Here is a 17,907-nt window from a genome sequence, read left to right as displayed (position 1 = left end):
AAGTAAAGGACATGAGAGGTAGCTAATGGCGTTGACAAAGAAACATAGCCACATGTCTAAAATAAATTGTTTAATTTGCATGGACAGTTTTTCATTAAAAAAAAATTGAAACCTTGAGGGGGTAAGATTACTGGATGAGAACTAGGTGCAAATCAGTTGGTTGAAAACCCTAACCCTAAATCAATCTAAGTTTTCAACTTAGATTGGGATCGCGTTGGGTTCATGTTGATCCAATGTCTTTATTTCCTTTTGCCAAATATTCTTATTTCTTGGACTTAAAGTTGTGGTTACTTCAGTTTTAGCATTATTAGATATAAATGGATATGCTTATCTTGTTTTAGAAAAACTTTTTGACCTTAAATTTAGGCTATATTTGGTTTGAAGGAAAAAGTAGGGAAAGGTAAGGAAATCTTTACAAATCTTGTATGGATTTCCTTACCTTTTCCTTCAAACCAAACATAGCCTTAGGGAAACTTTCACTTTATACCCTAAACTTTGGAAGTAGTGCTAAGTTGGTCTCTGAACTTTTAAACATGTCGCTACAATACCCAAACATTCAAAAAGTGTCAAGTTTTTCCCTGCGGTTAACTGATCTTCAGTTTTCTGATCATGTTGATGATATGTGAAATTTAAATTTTTTGAAAATGTTAAAACTATCCTTCAAAAGAAGGCACTGTTCATTATCTTCTACCTTGAGACTGAACCAGTTGAAAACCTCTTAATCCTAGTGATTTCGTTCTTTGGAATGATATATTGTTTGATCCAGCTTCATGCATCTCTTCTGTTGTGTCTCTATCGTCTCCGAGTGGAGCCAAGTAGCAACTTCCTCTCAGTTAAAGGATATGCTTGACATATCGAGGTGGAGATCCGACTTGGTTGCTGGCAGCCATGATGCGTATCCTCGAACATCCTCCATCGACCTCAATGACAATAACAACTACAACCACGATAATGGCGTTCGCAACAATGGTATGAACCACAACTGCGAGACTAACTGATAAACTGAGACACTCGAGTTTGAAGGGAAAGATTTTCTTTCTCTATGTATCTTTTCAACCGAACATTACAAGATATATATAGAGGTAGAGTTAGCTCCCTCTTGCGTTAGGATACAAACTCCTACATGAACAATGAAAGCCAAAACAAAGAACAACTAAGATAACAACTAAGATTCATACACCAAATAGGACTCAAACAGTAAGAAGGATAAAGCTACGCTAATACCCCCCCTCAAGTTGGAGCATGTAAACGGGAAATGCCCAACTTGGCAAGAAGATGCTCGAATGGTTGCCTGCCCAGGGCCTTCGTAAACATATCAGCAAGTTGCTCGGAAGTCCTGACGTAGGAAGGCCGTATATTCCCATTTTGAATTTCATTGCGGACAAAGTGACAATCTACTTCAATGTGTTTAGTCCTCTCATGGAAGACCGGATTCGCAACGATATGCAAGGCTGCTTGACTATCATAGTGTAATCGCATAGGATCAGGATGACTGACTCCTAATGAATGCAACAACCCTTTTAACCATTTCAATTCACATGCAGTTGTTTCCGTAGGCCTGTATTCCGCCTCAACCAATGATCTGGATACTGTAAGTTGCTTCTTTGTCTTCCATGAGATAGGTGCTTGTCCTAATAACACAAAGTATCCAGTGAGAGAGCGTCGTGTCAGTGGACACCCGACCCAGTCAGAATCACAGTAAGCATACAACCGAAGATCACTGTCAGCCGAAAGGAAAATTCCCTGTCCCGGGTTACCTTTCAAATATTGCACCACACGTAAAGTCGCCTCCCAGTGTTATTCACGGGGGTTCTGCATAAATTGAGCAAGCACATGTACACAGTAGGACAATTCATGACGGGTGATGGTTAAGTAAATTAAACGATCCACAAGCCTCCTGTAACTCTCTGGTTTCATCATCAAAGGACCATCTGCCAGAGCTAATTTATGATTTTGTTCCAGGGGAAGTCCAGCTGGCTTAGATCCTAGCAATCCAATTTCTGATATGATATCCAAAGCATACTTCCGCTGACAAAGAACAATACCTTTCTGGCTTCTGGCAACCTCCACTCAAAAATACTTCAAAGCTCCCAAATCTTTCATGTGGAAGCATTGGCTCAGATACTCCTTGAATCTCCGTATGGCATTGCCATTATTTCCAGAGATAACAAGATCATCCATATACACCAAGATGTTCAACTGTTCCTGCTTCCGTCGAAGTGTAAACAAGGAGTAATCAAAATGTGACTGGATAAATCCATACTGTTTTAAGGCTGTCGTTAGTTTAGCAAACCAACAACGAGGGGCCTGCTTCAAACCATGAAGTGACTTGTGGAGCTTGCACACCTTCCCAGGTAGTCTTGAAGCAAATCCATGGGGCATCTTCATATACACTTCTTCTTGCAGGTCTCCGTAAAGGAACGCGTTCTGCACATCCATCTGATGCAATTCCCAGTTTTTAGCCGCAGCTACTACAAGGAATGTGCGGACTGTAACCATCTTTGCCATAGGCGCAAATGTTTCATTGTAGTCTATCCCTTCAACCTGTTTGTTTCCGAATATCACCAAACGCACCTTGTGCCGCTCTATTGTGCCATCTGAGTGGTACTTTATCTTGTATACCCATTTACTTCTGAGAACCTTTTTCCCTGCCGGTAAGTCCACCACTGTCCAGGTTCTGTTGTTTTCTAAGGCTTCAATTTCCTTTCTCATTGCTTCTCTCCAACGAGAGTCCTTGACAGCCTCTGAATAGCTCTGGGGTTCATGATTAGCTGTGACAGCTGCTAAGAAAGAGCGGTGTTGCAAAGAGAATTTATCACAATTCACATAATGTGTTATAGGATAGGGAGTACTTGAGGAGGGAAATTGGCGAGATGAAATGGCAGAAGGGCTCAGACTGCGATCGAAACACCATGTGGTGTGTATGACGTAATCCTTGAGACAGGTGGAAGGATGCTTCACTCTATGGCCTCGTCCAAGTTGTTCATTGCATTCATTTCTTCCATAGAACCCCCCCCCCCTTACTTCATGCTCCCCTTCATTATTTTCATTCCTGTCGTCCTGATCTGTCTCTCTTATGATCTCACGAGTACCATTACCCCTTCCTCTCTCACTATCCTCTTCGCCATACTCTTCAGTTTCCTCTTTCTCAGAGGGATGACTCATTCTCTTGTGCCATAACTCGTATGATGCTTCAACCTTTGCTTTGTGAACTCTACTTGAGTGCGCACCTTTGAAGCAGTAGAGCCCTCCGCGTAGTTCACCCGCACCAATCACCATCCTCGAAGTGCGGTCCTATATAACACAAAATTTATTAGTGAATTGGATATTATAATTTGAATCTTCTAATAATTGCGACACAGATATCAGGTTACAATTTAAACGAGGAACATAAAGCACATCTATAAGCTTCATGTGCTCATTCAAAATGACGATCCCTTTCTTTATTGCCATGACATGCTTTCCATCGAGCAATCCAACCTGGCAACCGGTCACGGTCTCGGTATTACGCAAGAGGTTCAGGTTTCCTATCATATGGTGCGAAGCTCCTATATCAATTATCCAATTCATACCTGTCAACTTCTCGGTTGTACTGGGTTTGCAAGAATTCAACAGATTAAGAAAAGTGGACCACTGTTCATTAGTCAATCCACCGAACGCAGTGCGATCTCCCTCTGTCGCGTGGGTCGGTTCAGAAGTTTGCCCTACCGCTTGTGTAGCATTCGCTCTCTGTCTGCCTCCACGTCCACGACCAGATTTACCTTGTGTTCCTCGGCCTCGAGCTTTCCCACTCCCAATAGATCTCGGCCGGTCTCCTCACCAATCTGGGTAGCCGATAAGTTGGAAGCAACTCTCGGCCTCATGTCCTGTTCGTCCGCAGTTGGTGCACACTCCAGATTTCTCTTTTGTATCGTGTCTCGTTCTTTTTGTGCCACCTTGTGTTTGCACAGCAAAGCTCATTGCCTCTTTTCTTTCTTCTTTGCTGCGGGTCATGGTTCTCATCCACTCCTCTTGTATCACCATGGCATAGGCTTTGTTTAAGTTTGGTAGCGGATCGGTGCCCAGAATATTGGAACGCACTATTCCATATACTGAGTCATCCAAGCCCATTAGAAACTGATGAACTCTCTCTTCTTCTCGTCTCTTCTCCAGTTTTGTGGCGATGTTGCAGTTGCAACCTGCATAGACGCATGTCGGAATTTGCTCATAATTAGCAAGTTCTTCCCAGATTTGCTTCAGTTTGCCATAATATGCCACGATTGGGAGACCGGCCTGTTTGCTGGTCGCAAGATCTGCCTTGAGTTGCTGAATTCTTGGCCCATTGCCCACTGAAAACCGTTCTTTGATGTTGTCCCACAGGTCCTTCACAGCCTCCATGTATGTGACTGTAGAGCGTAGGGTTGGTTCTATCGTGTTGAGGATCCATGAGACCAACATCGAGTTCACAGTCCACCAGTCTTCCAACTCCGATGAACCGTCCGCGGGCTGAGATATGGTTCCATCGAGAAATCCGATTTTCTTCTTGGTTCGGAGTGCCATTCGCATTGCTCGAGCCCATTCCTCGTAGTTATCTCCTTTCAGTTGGACTTGGGTAATTATATTACCCGGATTGTCGTTGGCCGCCAGGTAGTACGGTGAGACTACCTTTCTGCTTCCGCCCTCACCTTCATTCTGCCTCTCTCTTCCATCCGCCATGATCGATCGGTCAAAGCAAGGTGTTTCCTTCCTGGTTTTAGCGAAGAACAACTACCGGCTTTGACCGACTGTTGAAAAAAGAGTCCTGCAGAATCCTTAGAGAAGGAAGCCCAAGGGCTTAAATAGGATAGGAGTCTGTCCCCTCTCTCTCCCTCTCTCCAACCTGACCGAGCCAGCGAAGAAGCAGTAGCTGCTCAGAAACCCTAATCGGAATCGTCTCTCCAAGTCTTCTACATCGTCATCGTGGAATTCAAAGATTGGGAACAAAAAATCAGAGCGGGAGGGAACCGTCACCGGCTTTGCATCTACATGGACGAGGGGAGAAGAATTTAGGGAGGGAGCGAAGGATTCGCTGCGAGTTCGGAATAGGAGCAGACTATAACAACATGTCTGCCATAGTGTGCGACAAGAGATCTTCTTTGAAGACCTTCCAACAACAACCTCTGTTTCCTCTAAGAGAATCCACTTCATGAGCAACGATTGAAAAAAAAACAAATACCGCAGCCTCCAGTCTTTGACGATCGAAAGAAGGTAGAGTTCTGCTAACTCTTCAGCGATTTGCTCCACGAACAGAGGTTAGAGAAGATCGAACGAGCAAGTTCAGAAGGCGGTGCGAAAGTCGAACGAACCGCGCTCTGATACCATGATAAACTGAGACACTTGAGTTTGAAGGGAAAGATTTTCTTTCTCTGTGTATCTTTTCAACCAAACATTACAAGATATATATAGAGGTAAAGTTAGCTCCCTCTTGCGATTAGGATACAAACTCCTACATGAACAATGAAAGCCAAAACAAAGAACAACTAAGATTCATACACCAGATAGGACTCATACAGTAAGAAGGATAAAGCTACACTAATACTAACAATTTTGATCATTGCCGGATGAGGCAACGAGTTGTGCCTTCGATGAGTGACCTAACGTCACTAGGAGGTTAAGATATATGACATCATCAGAAATGGAATCTCCGATATTCTTTTCAAGTGTGTGAATTACGACAAAAGTTGGTACCCCCGCTGGTTTGTCTTCCATGATCAATACTATGAATCCAAAACACAGAAGCTCGACGAAATTCTTTAGAATTCGGAAACAGAACAAATGAAAAGAGTCCAAATAATAATTGCAAAATTGCAAAACATTGATAAGCCCATCGGCGATTTTTGGTAAAATACTCAATGAATCTTCCTACGAAAAACAACAAACAAGATTTATTAGTTCATCAATGGATGTTTTTCTTGTATGTGTATATCATACAAATTAAAATAAATAAATAAATAAATATATATATATATATATGTGTGTGTGTGTGTGTGTGTGTGTGTCGTCAAGTAGTACAAACATTTGAACAAACAAAAACTCAGAAATCATATATCATTCATTGGTTGGAAGTTCAACCAGCGCGGTTGACTACATTGATGAACCGGAGGTGCTAATGCCCTTCTCAGAATCTCTCTGTCAGCACGGTGGTGACACCTTCTCATATTTTTCCCAGCTACTACCGACTTATGATGACTACATTGGAAGGAGCCAGCATGGTTGGATGGTGAACATGTGCACATGGGTGGCAGTTTTGGATTCGTCGGGCAATTATCTTGACGATCTGAACTTTTCTCAGTCATATATCGAGCAATAGGGACCTTTACTGGAGCTTGACGTCCCCTCCTTGGGTGCCTGCTCACACATCCTTCTCTCCATTTTCTAAAGCTAGAGACGAGATATCTAATTTTTGTTTGATAGGTGAAAGGGTAAATTTGTCTTTTTATATGATACTTGACATCAGTTAATGGTTTTTGAAAGCTGCAGTGACACATTTGAAAGTTCAGGTATTAACTTGATACTATCCCCAAAGTTTAGGGTGCTAAAGTGAATTTAAGTCTTACATAACTGAATTGTGTCTTTCAGTTTTTTTATTATTTATATATATTATAAATATTATATATAATACATTTATTTATATTTACATATACCAAATGGCTCATATGGTATCGTGGATGGTTGAATTAGTGACTTGTAACCTAGAAACTTAAATAATTCGGTCGGTTTTTAAAACATTGATCATCACCTTGTGGAACTAAAGGACGTCGGAGACTGTACCAGTCATGATGGGTACAAAATATCATTGTTCATGTGACAGCATGTAGGGATATGATGCGGTTACCATGAGTTAGGATTGATTTATTAGTTTTTTAGGGTCATTTATTAAGACACCCTTATAATTTCACATCTTTACTAAAATCCACCAGCTAATAAAAAACCCTATAGTTTGCAACTTCTTTACTTGTGGGAAAATATATATAATATCGAAAAGACATTGTCCTAGTTAACCAATCAAAATCCATCTATAAATTTTGTTAAATACTACCTGATTAACTAACACATTAATGATACTGATTGATTGGTCACAAGTTTTTTTTGGATACAATGTCTTTTTGGTATCATAGTTTTCTTAACATAAGTAGCAAATGATGTTTTTACCCTAATGCCATTAACCACACAAAAATAAGGAGATGAAAAATATGTTTCAAGATTTCAGCACTCCTTGTCATGAACCCAATGGTTATTCTCCATTCAAACATAATGAACACCTATATATCTAGTCTCTACATTGATGACAATCTCTAGCAATAATAATCTCCTCAGTCCTCACTAAATATCTTGCCACACTCCATTATCAAATAAATTGAAGGCCTGTTGTTGCATCTCCACCATAAGCAAGGGCTATAAGAGCTCTGAAAAAATTGCAGCATCTTTTAACGACACAAGTCGTGACCTCACAACCATCCTTGAAACTTGAAAGTAGCAGCACAGATTTCCCCTTTCCTAAAAGCAAAAATAGTCTACACACCCTTCCAACTGTGACACGATTTTTTACTTTAGATCCAATCAGAAAAGACCCATCAAATTGAGTGTTGATGTCTCCTGTGATTTTGTAAGTCCGACCTTCGACCCGAGCCGGTGATGCACATCGATCCATTGGCTACAAAACAATTCATACTATTAATAACCACTTCACTTAGCAATGTCATGCCATGGAAGACTTATTTTTTGCAAGCAATATCACAAATGTGCTGATAGAACAGGTGAACAACATATTCTTCATTACAACTTAGGTTCAACTACTCTTTCAGCATTTGACAAGTATTATTTTGTTAATCGTATAGTCTCTGTCATAAAAAATACCCTTTCAGCATTTGGCAAGCATTATTTTGCTAATTGTATAGTTTCTGTCATAATTCAATTAAAAATTATTAGTAATTTCCATCGACGTCTCTATTACAATAGGACTTCCTGATAAGATAAATAGGCAAGAGATGGGATCACAGTTGTAAAATATTTATAGCAAAAGAGAATTCTATTTTGACGAGTGATTAGGGTTCTCACTAAACCATAGTGATGCAAAAGTAAAGTTTGCATGTATGTTCAGTAGCAACCATAACGTTTTGACAGAAGCAACCCCTCTTAGGCAATGACTGGTGAGAATTAGTGGAGCTTTTTGGGCCAACCACAAATCAGCTTGTCTACTGCAAGGACAATCTGTGAGCACTCAAAATTCCCCTAGCCTATCTTTGAAAAACATTAAAAACCACTATTTTTGGCAGTTGTAAGAATATTTATCAATTGTTCATTGAACGTGCTTACTATATTGTGTCTAATAGATCAAAGGTAGTTTTTGAAACAAAAATTATTTTGAATGATCGCTTGACCATCTCTAAACAGATATACTAACAGTTTTTCATGGGAATGGGGGATGGATTAAGTAAAGAAGTTGCAAACTAGAGGAATGTCTTAATAATATACAAATTAGAGGGTGGATTTCAGCAAATAAGCAAAACTATCGGGGTGTCAACTTTTTTTAAGTATTTGTATTGAACTATTTAACATAGTCAGATAGACACTATTTTACTAGTTCATCGGAGTAGATATTGAGATCAAATCCCGCTGCCACCAGGATTGGAGGGGGATGAGCTACCCCTAACCCCGTTGTATAGTCACATGAAGTAAAATAATAAGGAAAAATTCTCGACCAGTGCCTTGTACTTTGGCTCGAGTGGCAATTTGGTTCCCAAACTTTAAAATGCGACAATCCAATACCCGAAATTTCAAAATGTGACAATCCAATACTTGTCGTTAACCAGTCCGTTAATCAGCCGTTAAGTGACATTTGAAAAGTCAAAAATGTCCTTCAAATGCCATCTAATTCTCTTTATCAACCATTCAAACATTGACAAAAAACTGAATAGTCCCAAATCCTAACCTCTTCTATTCAAAAAAGTTGGTGACTGTTTAGAAGAATATAGAATTTGGAATTGTTCATTTTATTGTCAATGTTTGGATGGTCGATAAAGAGAATTAGATGGCATTCTTAGGTCTTTTTTGACTTTCCAAATGTCACTTAATGGCTGATTAACGGATTGGTTAACGGTAGGTACTAGATTGTCACATTTTGAAAGTTTGGATATGGATTGTTACATTTTGAAAGTTCGAATACTGGATTGTCACATTTTGAAAGTTCAAAGACCAAATTGTCACTCGAGCCAAAGTAAAAGATACTGATCAAGAATTTTTCCAAATAATAATAATCATAAAACTTTCAGAGGGATGACCCGTATTTCGTCATCCGGTGCCTAGCAGGTCAGCAGTTCAATATCTAAAGAAATGAAATTCTTGAGTCCGGACCCCACAGGCCACAGACATTACAAGACTCACGAAATTGTATACAACAAGACAAAATTATATCATCCTACTTGTATATATGTAGTAGATGTAGGGCAAAGAATTGAGTTGAGGGAGTTGGATGACATATTGGCCATGTAAACTAGCACTCGTCTTGGATGAATTCAGACTTCAGAGTGTGTGCAGACTGCAGAATGCAGAGCTTTTGGGTGCAGGAGATCCTCCAGGTGTTTTGCATTCAAATACTCATATGTAGACTCCATTCGTTGGATATATATATATATATATATATATAATCTAGCTCTTGACTAGCAACTGGCAAACCAATCATCAGTAAAGTTAATTGCCTTCCCTCAGACTCAGAGTAACAGATAATGTGGCTTCTTCCAATGCCATTGCCATGATATCAGAAAAACTTATAACCAATCAATCGGTACAGATAAAAGTGACAATCAACCAAGTAGAAAATAAGAGAGAAAACATGGGGGTTTAGGATTCAATTTAGCCCCATGGATTATGAATTATAGGCTATGGTGAGTTTCTTTGCAGATAATCTCTTTGTTCTTCTTACATTTTCTTGATATCTTCAAGCATGTAGCCTCAAAGATTAGGTCTGCAAATAGATTGGACCAAAACCAAATGTACCTAGATTCAAATTTTAATTCGGTAATATTCTGATTTGACTTGAACTTATCCATAGGATTTAGATCAAATTCAGGTTGGGTACTATCATTAATAATTTATACTAAAATATATAGTCAGCGTATTATATATTATGAATAATAAAAAATAAAAATGAACTTGATACTCTAAATTATGAATAAAATGAGTTGAAAACTGAATTTTATGATACTTAACCTATGACTCTAAAGTAAATATACTAACACTCAAACCAACTTTACTTGTAAATACAAATTATAATCTTAAGTAAATGTAAGCATGAATGTAAATGTTTAAATATTATAAGATTGCATCCGATCATTTTAGATGTGCTTTCAAATTAAAGATGTTCTCGAGGTGGAACCACCACGTATAATTCTAGCTCAAGCTCCTATTGGATGCTTTTTCATAATTCGGATTTGCTCTTCACAAGGTATGTCTCACACCAACCTCACAACGCATTGCAGCCATGCACTGGGAACATCTTCCCATGAATGTTAACAAGTATGGAATATGTTCTCAATGCACACTTGCAATATACTGTGAGGTTGGTGTGAGGCACGCTCTGTGAAGAACAAATCCAAACTCAGTGAATTCGGTTTCTCAAACCTCCTTGGAGAATCTGCACTCTGATTGTGAACTGCAAGGTAGTCATGCATGAATTCATTGAAATACAAGTCACTTTCACTCACCAGTCTGCTAGAAGCAACCCGTATCCTGCTTCATATGGTCATCATGTCCTGATTTTTTGTATCAAACATATGTACAAGACCATCGCTTGTAGTGACTCTTTGTTGAATAGGTTTTGTTGTAGTGGCTTAAAAAAGAGATTGGGGTACATCCATATTTGATCTAATTGTAAATGGATCAAATTTGGATTGCCTCAACCGGATCATATACAAATTTGAGATCAAACAATTGATTATTTTGCAGCCCCAACAAAAGATTAGAACTGTCCATCATCCAAGGCTTTAAGTCTTTAACCATTGCATTGATGTCAAATTAAACCTACTTCAAGAGAATATAAGGTGATTTATATAGGGAACAAAGCATTTCTATACAAGGCAAAAGCGTGAAATATGAGAGATTAGTAGCTGAAACTGAACCATAACGTCTCTCTCTCTCTCTCTCTCTCTCTCTCTCTCTCTCTATATATATATATATATCGTCGATGTAATGTGAAACTTTTTTTGACTAAAATTACCATCTATTTCTTTATTTGAGAAAGGGTATGAAAGTCATTTTATTATAGCTTTAATGCCAGATTTGAGGGCTACTAAAGTGCCCATGTTTATGTATTTAGTTCATCTCTAATTGTAAGTGTTGAAAATGTAACTTCAATTATTACTTTTCACCTCATTTAATCCCTTCTCACTAAATCTTATACTTGAGGTATTAAATCTCATTTTCTCTTATTAAATCCTATATTTAAGTTATTTTTTTTCTCAAACACCAAACATGGCCCGACCCAAATAAGCACTCCCAAACATGACCTAATATTAACAACATGTAATTAGTAGACGGGTGGAATAAGTCACTAAATTCCAAACGAGAAAAAAGTCCGAATTTCTTCCTCACATAATCCTCCTCGCTTTCAGCTCACAACACATTGCACCCATACATTGGGAACATCTCTACTGAATCCATATCTATTATTCACAGAGCACTAGGGGTGATCATTTCATCCTGGCCCTCACAAGCCTGACCCGAAAATTTCAGGCTTGGGCTTGGGTTTTGTGTTTAGGCTCGGCCCGAGCCAGGACCCACATTAAGCCCACAAATTTTAGGGTTGGGTTTGGGCTTAATACTTCAAGCCCGACCCGCATATATTTAAACTTATACATTTTGTGTATAATGTATACATGTTATTTTATATTATATTATATATTTTATATATAAATATTATAGCATGACATGTATAATTTATATTATATGTAATACTTTATATTATATAATGTATAAAATAAGTTTATATGCATGTTATGTCATTTAATATATAGATATGTAATGTTTTATATATGAGTGATATTGACCCGGAATCAAGCTCGGCCCTGCCCGAGCCCGTACCCGCATATATTTAAACTTATACATTTTGTGTATAATGTATACATATGTATACATGTTATTTTATATTATATTATATATTTTATATATAAATATTATAGCATGACATGTATAATTTATATTATATGTAATACTTTATATTATATAATGTATAAAATAAGTTTATATGCATGTTATGTCATTTAATATATAGATATGTAATGTTTTATATATGAGTGATATTGACCCGGAATCAAGCTCGGCCCTGCCCGAGCCCGTATAGACCTGGGCTAGGGCTTATGTTTCAGGCCCAGAACTCTGAGCCAGCCCAGGCCCGGACCTAAGCTATACTCCTTATCATAAGTGCAAAACCCAGCCTGCCCCAACCCATGATCATCCCTACAGAGCACTCCTTACACCAATCTCACAGCATGTCTTAACCACACATTGGGAACAAGGTTGGAGGTACTCTCAGGTGGGTGTGAGAAAGAAATCCTGATTAAAAAAAATGATAAAATCAAGGCTATGTTTGATTTGACCAAAATCGCTAATGAGGGATCATTTATCGTTTAAATTATTTAATTTTATTTTTTATTAGGGTCGTAGGGTATCTAATCCTCTTGATGTTTGTCTTAATGTTAAAAACTGAATAAACAAACATTTTCTACCGATATTAATAATATATATAATATAAATCCAATGGGTCGTAATTGGTCATTTACAGGTCATATGATATATGCCTCCTCATTGTTAGGTGTGTTGCGGTTGGTGGACATTTACAAACCAAACAAACTATGAATCAACAACACCTCTACCAACCAAACATAGTCAGGACTCAGGTGATATTCGTTAGGCTGCGTTTGGAAATGATGCAAATAGGGTGTAAATCTTGATTTAGGGTAAATTTATAATTTGGCTTATTTTTGCTTGTGTTTGGTAATATTATATTTATATATTGACAAATGACAAATCAATGCATATTTATATTGATAATAAGATGTAAAAAAACATTAATAAAAAAGAAGTAAATTTGCATTCAAGTGGGCTTTTGATAAAAAAAGCATATGTTTTATTTATTTATTGAAATTCATGTTTTCATCTGATGATGTGTGATCTGTACTCTCTTAGTTGGAAGGTAGCTCGGATGTCGGACTGTCACGTGGTCAGTCGAACTGCAAGACAAGAAGATTAAAAGACCTGGGGTGCTTTACCCGGTGTGGGCACTCTGATGCTTAAGTTAGCAAAGGGTATGTAATAGCAAGTTGTTTTCTTGTAAGTGAGAAAGTCTGAGAGATAAATTGCGCATACCTTATAAGGTTAGAGGTGATGCCCTTATATAGGCGAGTTGTCGTAAGCCTCACGAAACATATCCAAGATCTCCGATTTGCTTTACTCGGAGTCTGTTTCGCATCCGGAGATGGACTTCGTGTGAGCTGATAAGACTTATCGAGTTCACCCGATCTGTGCGGGATAAGAATAAGGTTCGCTAACGAGCGGTGTGATCTCAAAAAGGTCAGAGACGACTGGCTAGCTTCTAGAGGAGGGCTATGTGGTACCTCGACAGGTTGGGACACCATAAGTTGCTCGGACCTTGGTCTTGGCCGAGGTGCCCAAGTTGACCTGACTTGCTGAGGTGTTCGGAAATGTTGAATTGTCGTCCAATCATCAGGTCGCTCCACATGTCCGCGTACTATCGGGTGAGACAAATTACCCTTGATTAGCATCCATTACAGCTAAAAGTCTGATTGGTAAGAAGATAAATTTGTCAGTGCAAAACTAACCCTACTTCACAATTTATATGAATCATTTTGCACTCTACATATTTGCATCATTTCCAAATGTAACCTTACAAAAAAAAGTCACATCGATTCCCTAATCATTTCGATTTTATGTAAAAAGGGTTATCACTTCTAATATTAATATTAATTAAAATGTGCAATATTAATATTACTTAAAATGTGTAATAAGGCATTGGTTTCATCTGATGTCAATTACAACTTTGTCCATACCAATATGATTGTGTTATATAATCAAAAGAAATTAACCTCCTAAATTTTGTATATCAAATTTGGTCACTTGCCAAATATTATACCTGATTTTTGTTTGTTTTCCATTTAATAGTTAATAATGCATATTGATTATAAATTTTGTATTACAGTCTTGCCATCAAACATCTGCACATCAAATTCCATTATTTATAACAACTATTTTTGTTCCCCCCACGTGTATTACACGTCGATAATTCGAGTCTGAATACTTTAATCAAAAAGCGATTTAAGGTAATTGAATCCCTTATTAAAGAATAATATTTTCTCTTTTTTGATGATGCCTTTGCCCATTCCATGTAATAATTTTGTAATTGAATCCCTTATTAAAAACTAATATTTTAATTTTTCTATTTTTGTTTGTAAATTGCAAATAAGTATCGTGTACTTTAGGTTTAATCTTATTTTGATATTCGAATTTCAAAATGTACTACTTGAATTCATGAAAATTAGTCATTTGTCAGTTGTCTTATCATGTTATGACATGTACAACTAAAATCTTTTGAAAATGTCAGAATTACATATTTCCTAAAAAATCAAGACAATTGAAGTTTCAAGCCCATCACAAAATTAGCTCAATAAATCAATCAATACTCTAGATTTATGCATTTGGATGATTAATAAAAAAAATTAGATGACATCCCAAGGACATTTGTATCTTTTTACATCCCATTTAATGGTAGTTAATGATTTTGGATTAAACTGAAATATTTTGGGATTTTAGACACGTTTTAAAATTCAAGTACAAATGTGAGACTAGACCCAAAGTACAGGTATTAATATGCAATTTACCCTTTTTTGTCCTCTGTTTGAGAGACAAACAGAAAAGTTAAGTCTGGGTTTGGTTTGGGAATAAATTTCATTTCATAGAAATGTTGTGTAAATTCTGATTTAGTTCAAATTTGTCTATCATATTTGTTTGTGAGAAATAACATGAACTAAACTTAAAGAAAATTCTCATAAAATACAAAAAAAAAAAGTAATGAAAGTAGAGAAGGTTTATTTGCGTAGGAGTTTAGTAAGATGCAAGATGCTGTCCCCGCTTTTTTAGGTGAAAGAATTGAAATAGGATGAAGGTAGTGCAAATTTTGTATCAATTTTTGAAAATGTGTGCTTGAAATTTACACCACTAATGAGGAGTTCGAACTTCGAATCTGTGCCACACAATAGGGAGTTGCCGCTGGTCCCGTTAGCTCCAAAAAGTCCAAAACAAAAATGTTTCCCCCATTCCCGTTCATAAACCTCTCATCTCTCGACCTACCTTGAACCATACACCTCCTCTTCCTCATCCATTCGAGCTTGATGAGAAATCCGACATTGACGCTGACAACCATTCCAGCAAGGACACCGAAGGTACTCCCCATATCTCTCATCTAAAATACAAGTATTTTGTGTACAATAGACTTTAAAAAAATGTATTTTATCTACAACCATGTAACACTGTAACCTAATGAGTAATGAGGCCCCATTTCAACCTTTCTTTTTCCGATGAAAACTGAAAAGCCACTTCCCTTAAACAAAAAACACAGGCTAAACAGCAAACCAGAACAAATGGAAAAAACACAACAAAAAACCATCAAAATTAGCACTCAACACAGTAGAATAGATAAAACAGATGAGACGAGAGAGATGGGGAGTACCTCTGGTGCCCTTGCCCAAAGGGTTGTTAGCCTAGGTGCTGGATTTCTCATCAAACTTGGATGGAAGAGGAAGACGAGATGCAAGGTTTAGGGCAGGTTGAGAGATGAGAGGTTGTGAACAGGAATGAGGGAAACATAGTGGAATGTTTTTGGGGCACTAGGCCGTGGGGTGCAGATTTGAACTCACTAAGAGGAAAAAAAAGGGGAAATTGTTTAAAACTCACCATGAATTTTCAACATTTTCCTTAAACTCACCACAACTTTTCAAAATGTGTAAAATTCATTGTGTCAGTAAGTTTTTATTTTCCAAAACCCACATTTTGTCAGTGCATTGTAAATGATTCTTAACAGAGGTGTGTCCATGTCAGCATAAATAACCATTTTCATGACCAAATTACTCTTGAATGGCGAGTCGGAGGAAAAATGGTATTTTTCAGTTTTCAAATTTCTTGTTAATTTTTTTTGCATTTTTAGTGTTTTGTTATAATTTCCATCATTTTTTTATAATTTCTGTTTTTTTACATTTTCTATTTTCTACAATCTATAAATTTTCTTGTATTTTTTGTTATTTATTTGTAATTTATGTGTTTTCTACAAGTTTTATTTTCTGATTTTGTTTTTCAATTTCTATAGTTTCTATAATTTGAAAATATTTTTTTATATTTTTATATATTTTATATTTGAAAATATTTTTTAAACCTTTTCCCTTTTTCATGTTTAAATATTAAAATTGTAATATATTAACACCCGTTAATTTATTTTGTATATATTATATATTTTTCTATGAATGTAATGACAATATATTAACACCTGCGAGTATGTTTAAAGTCAAGTTAGTGACATGACGAGTTTTAGACATTTAGAAAAGTTGTGGTGAGTTGAAGAGAAATGATGAAAACTCATAATGAGTTTTTAGACAATTCCTCCCCAAAAAAACAAATTATTTATCAAAAACTTAAGTTATAACTCATACTACTTAGTTGTTTTTTAATTAGTTATGAATTTTGTAGCCATTCCAATAAAAAAATGTAGCCATTCAAGATTTGCACGCAACCATGCCATCATCCAATAACGGCATACTCATTTGTTTTTTAATTAGGTTATTACAATTTTACCCTTAATGTAAATAGTACATTAATAATGTTGCCACTTTTACATTCCCTACACTTATTCCTCGCTCGACATTTCAATAGACCCCTTTCCTTATTTTGACGTTCAAAACCTAACTAAAAATGATTAATAATATTCAATTTATTTCAAAATTTTTGACTAAAATATTCCTATATATATATATATATTTATTGTTGGAAATCAAAAGGATTTCATTACTCAATAGAATCCGAATACAGATAGATGAATAACAATAAAATCAGGTGACCTCAACCACAACCACGTAGTAACATGAGAAATTCTAAGAACTCGAGTAGCAATCAAGTGAGCCAGAGATCAGAGTTAGAGGGTTGAGAACAATAAGGAATTGAGCAATGAAAGTTTTTACCCTCAACGTATATAAAAGAACCCTTTTGGGATATTTTTTGATTAATAAACATTCCAAATATGGTAATTCATGGGTAAATTGAAAATTTAAAGTATTTAAAAGGATAACATCGTCATTTTCCATTAAATTTCTAATGCCAACCAATGAAAAGGGTCTATTTATATAATTTTTCAAAAAATGTTAAGAAAGAAAATTGGAAAATTCAAGGTAAAAAAGCCTAAAAGGTGTTAAAGCATTTTTCTAAAACACAAACGGATGCTTAAATAATTTACTCTTTTAAGCATCCCTTTTATTAATACAATTCGTGTAATGATCTGCTATCTCTCAATACTGTCCCAACAAATCATTGCAGCGGCACATTAGGAATATCTCCTTTTCTCATTCTGGGAGATGTTTGACCCGACTGTAGTAACTTGTTTGGACAGTATTACTAATAAAATTCAACAACGAGGGCTTTATTTTATTATTTCTAAGAAACAAATGGGCCTTTTATCATTTGTCCGATTAACCGATTTCATCGTTTTCCGCGGTAGGTGGAGGTGGTCCAGTTCTTTCTTGAGTTCTTCTTTTCCTCTAATCCTTTTTTTTTTTTTTTTAAATAAATTTCGTTAAATTAAATTAAAATAATTAATTGAAAAAAGCAGTGCACATT

At 36.6% G+C, this 17,907-nt stretch overlaps 1 protein-coding gene across 1 annotated transcript; it reads right to left on the bottom strand.

The window, feature by feature from the left end:
• Positions 1-2,070: 2,070 nt before the first annotated feature.
• LOC148800957 (uncharacterized) lies at positions 2,071-4,695 on the bottom strand. The gene is made up of 3 exons (XM_088899728.1): positions 3,821-4,695; positions 3,400-3,592; positions 2,071-3,294 (listed from the first exon to the last, which is right to left on the bottom strand). The coding sequence occupies exons 1-3, from the start codon at positions 4,693-4,695 to the stop codon at positions 2,071-2,073; spliced, it is 2,292 nt and encodes a 763-aa protein (XP_088755854.1).
• Between the last annotated feature and the right edge of the window lie 13,212 nt (positions 4,696-17,907).

Source organism: Nelumbo nucifera, chromosome 3 (assembly GCF_055504915.1).
Source record: "Nelumbo nucifera cultivar China Antique chromosome 3, China Antique-T2T, whole genome shotgun sequence".
NCBI classification, from domain to species: domain Eukaryota; kingdom Viridiplantae; phylum Streptophyta; class Magnoliopsida; order Proteales; family Nelumbonaceae; genus Nelumbo; species Nelumbo nucifera.
This window is presented reverse-complemented; position numbering and strand designations above follow the sequence as displayed.